Below are 8174 nucleotides of genomic sequence, written 5' to 3'. Positions count from 1 at the left end.
TCAGTAGGAACCATTCAAATCACCAGCAGTCCTTTTAATGTAGTCATGAGTATGTGAGGATTGATTTATTACTGCTGTGTGTCACACAAGTAGAAGGCCATTACAACAGCAAAACAGGAATACACAATTTACTACATAATTCAACCCATTACTCCAGAAAGGAAAACAATAACGTCGTGATTTAATTAAAACATTAATTGCATGACTCATCAGTTCACATTACACTGTGCAATTACAGTGGGGGATAAATGTTAGACTTTTAATGATTTCTTTATTAGAAAAGTTTGTATAGTGGTTTTAATTTGTTTGTTTGTGTTGTTTCACAGCCAACATGCTACAGCAGTAGCAGTAAATATTAGAGTAGATCCATAATCTATTGCTTGCTGGAGTTCTGGTCACTGTAAGTGGATCACAAAGACCTCGAGGAGCTAACTACATCTGATTGGCTCTATTGTCAAACCTTGTGTTTAATGATATTGTCAACATGATTGATAAGGTGGTAGAATTCTAAACATGTTAATGAAATTCTACTTCCTCTCATGAGGCAGGCTTGATGCTACGTTGACTCTCTAGTCCCCCTTCTGGTAGAGAGTGGTATTACCTGATGGCACGGTCCACGGCTAGCTTTGTACAAGCTAAACTTCAAAAAACTTTCTTGGATTATTGTAGAGGAAAAGTATGAAAACCTTGATTCTTGTTGTTACACACACCTGAGTGCATTAATCAATGTCAGATTTAAAAAAAAATCTTTTTTGTATGACAGCAACAAACATCAAATGTCATGTTTACTTTTCAGCACGAATGTGCACTCGGCTCCAGTCCAATGACAGCAACAACACACACACACACACAGAGCTGCACACACACTCCAACTACCTTCTATTCTGGTGATCATAATTATTTGATGACAGGGCTTCTGGTTTCTCAACCACCCTTTTGTACACATGATCTAGCTGTGAATAATTTAGCATGGGGAGCTAGAAAGGTGCATCCCTTAAAACAGTAGGTACAGTCAAGCTCTGAAGGCAGGGTACACAGAAAGAGCTTCACTGTCCTATCTTTACCATCCACCCACTGCCTCCACACAGCTTTTCACTCTGACTCTCCTAACTTGTGCTCCCATCAGTCCATCCATCTGATCATCTTTTCATCGCACCAGGCACTGCGTTGTGTCCAACTAATATCATTTCACCCCAGGTGAGGAGCTTCTTGGACGGACTGACGTTTCTCTCTCTGTCTCTGCATCCCTTCCTCACTCAGCCACGATGGAGGAAGTCCAGAGGAAACTAAACCAGCGTTATGAAGGCGCCAAGCCCAGAAAGGTGAGTTATTTATAAACTACTTTTATCCTTTTAGAAACGCATGTTGTGTAAAAAGGATATTGAGGTCATTTTTACTTGAATGCGTGTCACGTTAAATCCTTTTGCCTTCTTTTTTGATGTTGTCAAACTGCAAACTGAGAGAGAGAGAGAGAGAGAGAGAATGAGACAGCTTGTATGTTGACATCTTGCAAATGCTGACACACACATCCTCTTCAAACACACACATCTTCCTCTATTCTAACCCTGAAATCCGTGCAAATAGGACACGTCTAAGTGCCGATACATCTGTTTATTATGAAAACATGTCACTTTCCTCTCAAAACTGCAGGTGAGATTCAAGCTGGCATCGTCTTACAGTGGTCGGGTGCTGAAGCACGTGTATGAGGATGGTCAGGAGCTGGACAGTCCGGAGGAGAAATACCCTCACAGCTTCGTCCACCGGAAAATCCCCCCCAGCCACCTGGAGATGGAGCAGCTCTGTGGGTTTGAGGATGCTCACGTGGACCAACAGGGTGAGCTTTTTAACATTGTGTAGCCTAACTTTGACTCACTTGTTCATGCATGACTGCACTTAGGTTTGTTAGAGTTATCTACACTGTATGTACTGTAATCTGGTAACCATGGAGATAGGACTTGAAGAAATGCTGCTCTGACCTCTGCAAGACAGGACATGTAATATTTATGAGCATAATTGCACGTTTTAAGACAGTTTGAAACATCCAATGTGCTTTCTATCTTTGTGATGGTTACATTGTAAAATCTACTTTAGAACATTCCACAAGGTTGAGTGAACATCACTAACCCCTTCCAAGATGGCTGCTCTAAACAGTGACCTTGGCAAAAAGCTGTAGTAGCCTAAATATACTGTTTATTAGCATCCATGTCTTTTTGTGTCAGTCATGCTCACAGGACTGTCCAACATTTAAATGTTGTTTCATAGTGATGCATTTTTATGAAGTAGTATTACTGACCATGGCTAACCCAGCTAACCCAGCTAACCCAACACTGTCAACTCAGGTTTGTTAACTAGCTACTAGCCTAAAGCTAATCTAAATCACATAGTGTTCTGTTCGTTAGGGAATGTCCAACACAAAATAATAAATGTGTGACTTTTTATATACAAAGGTCAACATCACAATGCCGTACAAAATTGGCTAAATAATCAAAAGGCAAATTGATCACTGCACATCAATTTGTTTGACAATCAGTATGAGTTATTAAAATTCCCATACAGACTCTAACTGACATGATTTACTCTATACCCAGGTGTCTATCCAACAGGCCTCATTGCTCAGAGAATAAACGTGTACAGAGGAGTAGGAAGCTACAAACCTGCTGCTGGCCCAACTGACGAAGGAGAAGGAGACGGCAAGGTAAGCGGTGCAGCTCCCCATGTTTGCCTTTGCTGAATTTTGATAATAATCAAAGTGAGAGTTACTGTAGATTAGATTTTTCTATAGCAGCTCTGAAGCATTAAGACCTGTCTTAACTGTCTGACTTCATTTCTCAGAGCAGTTTAGATCAAGCTGGAACCACAAACATTCTCTCAGACATCAGTGTTGTTGATGGGTGCTGATTAAAATGTCTAGCAGTTTACCTTGCAGTGTTCCTGAATAACAAAAGCTAATTTTTCTTTTACTTCCTGGAAGTTATTGATATACAGAGAGTCAGGATTGTGGTAGAGGATTGATGTATTGACTGTTACCTTTCTGTGAGCACATAAACATAGTTTGTTTTCCTTACCTGGATTCACACAGTATATTTTCTCATAAAAAAAAATGCAGTCTCATTTTGACAGTGATACATTAATGCTACCTGTGCCTTCACCTGTGTGCTCCATTTAGGTCTTGCATGTAACAAATTCCCCATTACAAGCCATGGCCACTTTTGTTTTAATCCCATCCCCTTTAAAGTATGGTTGCATACTAGCATAATTAGTGGGACCATGGCAGTGCATGCTGCATAGACTCATAGACTGCAGGCCTAGAACTCAAAGGTCGTACCAGCCGTCCTTACATGGGATGATTTTGTAGTCTGTGGAACATTTCCTGCACTGCTCATGTTACATAGGAACTTGCAGTTGATATATACAGAGTTCTGTAAAAGAATCCACCTGTTGCCAGCGCACAATAAATCCTGGGGTATGTTTGGTTGCAAGGGATCCACCGGATTTTTTTACTGAACACATTTGAACTAGCCTTCAAAATATTATGTGAACATGGGACCAATACGGTTGCAAAAGTCCACCTTGCGTGGTAAGCTAGGAAGGCCATAGTGGGGGCAACACGCGGACCTTCATGCAGGAGTCTAGGTTTCAAATCCAGAGTTAAATTAAAAAACGTGATGAATGTTTGTATAACAATCTAGAAAAAACAACAGGAGCAGCACAACAGTTCGTCTTACAGGAAAAAGGCAATTTTACCAAGCTGCTGAGGCTTCATTAGTGCAGCAGGCGAAGAGGAAGGTCAGCCACATCGCCTGCTGGCTTCATGTCAGCTTCATTCTTTTATCCTGTGAACAAAGGGACGCTTCGCCCTGGTGACCAAGTCAGCATTTATCACATTTATCAGTGGAGGACAGCAATCTGGAGATAGTTTATTTATTATTGAAATAAGGCACAGCGGTTCAACAGAGGACGATGCCTTACAGGAACTAATGATTTCCTAGATAAACAACTTCAATACTTTCTCAGTTTAATATTTTGTTAAAAAATAAATCGGACATCTCATAAATGTGTAAATTTCATTTGCAAAGGATGTGGCTGATTGATAAGTTTGTGATTTGGTGTTGATTTCAGCATCCTCTAATACATGCTGTTGTTGCATTAGTCCTCATGTTGGACTTCCTGTGGCATGTTTAAACACTGAGTCTGTGCCAAATCAAGTGGATGGGGTGGCTGCTAGATGACTTCACATTCTTGATTGAAGCCATCACCACTGTAGACTTGTTGGTTGTAGCATTCTCCAGGTGGAAAAGATATAAGTATAGTAGGCCCCCTGCATATCTCCAGTGTGGTAATAGAGGTCATCGTCCAGACTCTCGCTGCAACATTTGAATACATCAGCTTAAAAGGCAGAAGTTGCCAATTCTCTTCTGTAGTCTTGTGTTAACCACATAAATAGTGGGTCACTCATTCTAAACTCATTCAGGAGGAAGAGCACGAGCAGAAGCTTAATGATACAGCTATGGCTACAAATCATGTTGTGTTTTACACAAGAGGTGCGACTCTTCATCTGCATTCAACCACACCTCCACTTCACACCCACACATGGAGCTCACAGCAAATTCAAACATTCAACATTCAAAAGAGAGGCTAATTATAATAATCTTAGTGTGCACCAGATGTTAATAATCGATGTGTCTGATGAATTTTCAGTCCTCCGTGTTGGACTTTGGCAAGATAATCATCTACACCAGCAACCTGCGCATCATTAGAGCGCCACCGAAGAGGTCTGAAATGATGCGACATCACACGCTTCCTCCTGTGGAGTTGGAGGGATACCCAAAGGCCAGAGACAGGGCAAGCAGGAGGAGGGCCAAAGCTCTTAAGGAGGGGGAGGAGAAGGAGGAGAAACAGATCAGCGACACAGATACCAAGGTAATGTTCCATGGACAAATTATTCTCAGTGGTGTGGTAAGGGGTTTATCACCCCACTCCTGTTTTCTCTTCTCAGTCTCTCTCATTTTCTCTGCATATGTCTTCAGCCATCTTAACCTCGCTTTATTTTCTGCTTTTAAATCACCACAGGATTGTCGTTCCTGCCACCTTATTTCGACCGCTCCTTGTGTTCCCCCCCTCCTGCTGCTACAACCACCAACCCATTGTCTTAGTGTTATCTGTCAAGTGTGAACAGATACTGATGAGTCCACAGTTTTACTCTGCCCTTGCAGCATCTGCCTGCCACTTATAGCCAGCCGGGATGCCCAGCCCACTGTTATTTCCACCCCCTCTTACCTCCTTGGCTGATTACTGTTCTCTCTCCCTCCACCTCTCTCCCTCTTTTCTTTCCTCACCTCTCTCGTTATTTTCTCATTTTCTCTGCCTCTAAAAAAAAGTTCTCTCTCAGCCTTTTTTTTATTATTATTTGGCAAGCTCACCCCTCTTTGTTTCCTTCTCATCTTTATTGTCTTTGCCTTTGTTGGCCAAACTCTGAAGTAGTTAATCTTTCTCTGTCTTTATTTGTGTATTTCTAACACTGGCAGTGATATGAGTTCACTTATATTAGATAATCACGACAATAAAATGTAGGTAGTGTAGGTATGTTACTGTTGCCGTAGAAACAACAGGTGGTCATGTGAATATGTCCATAAATTCCTGTAGTCAGGTTGGGATCCATCACCATGGTAACCTTTATAATTTAAGCAAAGCCTGTTGCGGATGGGAGTTTATGTTTGTCTACATACAGGCAATATCCAGGGCTAAAACATGAAGCCAATGCAGAAGTGTTAAAAAAAATCTGCAGTTCACCCCACGGCCACTAGGGGGTGCAAGTCAATCCCAATAGACCTTTTTTTTGTATCTATGAAATAAATATATATAACCCCCTTGTTTTAATTAGATTAGGACTCAAAATGATGCATAATTATGTTGTGACTCAAAATTGCATTTTAAAAACCCTTCTTGAATGACATCACTGTAGTTTCGTCCATAGTGTTTACCTTCTATCGCCTGGAAATGCTCTTGTGGGGTTAAGTAAGCAGGAGAGTAAATTCTATTGATCGTTTACCTGCAATATTCATATGTTGGACAGGAGGGTAGAAAGGATGATGTGTCAGTCCGACTGAATCTGACATTTACATTCACACATACAGCTCCTCCTCCGCTTTACTGTGAATGTGCTGAATAACCACGTCCAGTAAGTTACTACGATTTAGAATGTAACATCCTCTTATTGATCACTTGTCATGTTGTTGATAAAACATGCACAGCTGCTTAATATTGTACATTTTGCAGTAATGACCATTGTGCTATAAAAAAGCGACTGACTGGGCTTCACATTATCCAACAGCACAGCTACCTAACAAAGGCATTTAATTAGAAATTCTCTCCATCATTAAGGTTGTTTAGTGTTGGCCAGCGGGCAGGCCGGTTAGACCAGGCAGCTGTGTTAATGTAGCTGTTTATGAGGCGGCCTAAGGTTGCAAGTTAATCAGATGCGAGTTAAATGGCAAACAGTGTTACTAAGTGTACTATTGAAAACAGATGTATGTGATTCTAGAGATAATCATATTGACATTTATATATACTGTATCTTATGTAACTGATGTAGATTTTGACTTTCCCCTCACCATGATCTTGACCTGTCACCCAGCTTTCCTCCCCTTCTCACCCTTTCTCTCACTTCGCAGGTCTCCTCCTCCTCCTCCTCCTCCTCCTCCTCCTCCTCCTCCTCCTCTTCCTCTCTAATGTGTTTCTTCTGTCTTCAGGAGGCCAACAGCTGCCAGCATTGTGGCGGTTCAGGCTGTGCTCCCTGCTCTCTGTGTCACGGCAGCAAGCTGTCCATGCTGGCGAACCGCTTCAACGAGTCTATCAGTGATCTGCGTTGCCAAGCCTGCTACCCCCATGGTCTGGAGAAGTGCCAGTCCTGCTCCAGTAAATAGCACCATTTGGCTGACACCCATGTCTGGCAGGAAGAGAGAGTGAGTGAGTGAATGAGAGCGTGGCGCTGTGAGTGAGTGTACGCCCGATGTGCTATCGGTTTGTCAGAATTGTCTCAGTGGCAATATTGCTCTAATCCAAAATGTTCTTGGTGGGGTGTTTCGATGCACTACTAGGAAGCATAAGCCATCACTGGAAAGTGGAATTGTGACTGTGCAGCGGGTGCAAAAATCATAAAATACAATTACCGTGTGCAGTGAACATGGCTTGCGATAACACATAATCACTTTTTTGTTGTCACATTATTTTGCATCTGCACCCGTCTTCCTGATAAAACCTGGTTCCACAACAGAGTTATCATTTTAATTAAAATGATGCAAACATTTTGCAGTTTATTGTATCTACCGGGAAGGCTGCCCTGTTCCTATCTCCCCCTCGTCTATTCACCACAAAGAATGAGACCTTTTTATCAACCCAACATGATGTGCTGCATATGAGGGTAATTGATGCTTTTATTTTTAGAAAACAGGAAAAATGAGACAGGGAGATAAAGACTTTGAGATGGTAACAGAAAGATAAGAGAGAGTGAGGTGAGCGTGACAGTTTCACAAACAGAAGAACGTGTACTGTACTTGGCAGGGTGTGTGTTAAGCCAATCAAATCCGAGCTGACCACAGCTACTGCTGTTAGTGGGGAATGAAGCCTGTTAAAGACAACATTTCATGTTAACAGTGTATAAACAGTTTGAAATTCAAAATATTGATTTTGGATGGTGCAACACTAACGCTGTGAGACAGAAAAAAGAACAGGAAATCAAAGACAAACTCCCTGACCCTTTCTAAAGGAGAAATCTGAAATGACTGCAGTTTAACAAATGGTCATGATGTGAAGAAACAAGAGTTTAAATGTTCAAACATATCTATCTGTTGTGTTGCAGTGGTATATTCTGTAATAAAACTTACCACCAGATGGGATAGTGAGTCAGTGTTGTGTTTAGTGTGTCCACAGTCCAATGTGTGATCCAGATAGATTAAGAAGACCTTTATTTGTTATTTATACAGAAAGCAAAAGATATACATAATAACATAAACTACCTATCAAATATACAATAGAATCAAAAAAGAGTATTGCACAGGTGAGTGGAAGTAGAAGTGGTTTGTTAAATTGTACATAGTGCATCAAAAGAAACAAAATAATTAATTTATTGTATAGTGTGGTGTATGAATATCGCACTAATCAGGAGTGTTCATTGT

The 8174-nt window shown here is 41.2% G+C and overlaps 1 protein-coding gene across 1 annotated transcript; it reads left to right on the top strand.

The window, feature by feature from the left end:
- Nucleotides 1-1201: 1201 nt before the first annotated feature.
- On the top strand, nt 1202-6923 carry grxcr2 (glutaredoxin and cysteine rich domain containing 2). Its single transcript, XM_028422181.1, has 5 exons — nt 1202-1322; nt 1651-1834; nt 2589-2695; nt 4699-4920; nt 6750-6923. The coding sequence occupies exons 1-5, from the start codon at nt 1266-1268 to the stop codon at nt 6921-6923; spliced, it is 744 nt and encodes a 247-aa protein (XP_028277982.1). The 5' UTR covers nt 1202-1265.
- Nucleotides 6924-8174: the final 1251 nt, after the last annotated feature.

Source organism: Parambassis ranga, chromosome 14 (assembly GCF_900634625.1).
Source record: "Parambassis ranga chromosome 14, fParRan2.1, whole genome shotgun sequence".
NCBI classification, from domain to species: Eukaryota; Metazoa; Chordata; class Actinopteri; family Ambassidae; genus Parambassis; species Parambassis ranga.
The sequence above is the reverse complement of the archived record's forward strand: the minus strand, read 5'-3'. Positions and strand labels throughout refer to the sequence as shown.

Bases quoted from the DNA above. Each gene is read 5' to 3' on its own strand.
- grxcr2 (XM_028422181.1), top strand. From the start codon at position 1,266: ATGGAGGAAGTCCAGAGGAAACTAAACCAGCGTTATGAAGGCGCCAAG. The intron at 1,323-1,650 runs GTGAGTTATTTA...TCAAAACTGCAG, and splicing joins AAGGCGCCAAGCCCAGAAAG to GTGAGATTCAAGCTGGCATC. The intron at 4,921-6,749 runs GTAATGTTCCAT...TTCTGTCTTCAG, and splicing joins TCAGCGACACAGATACCAAG to GAGGCCAACAGCTGCCAGCA.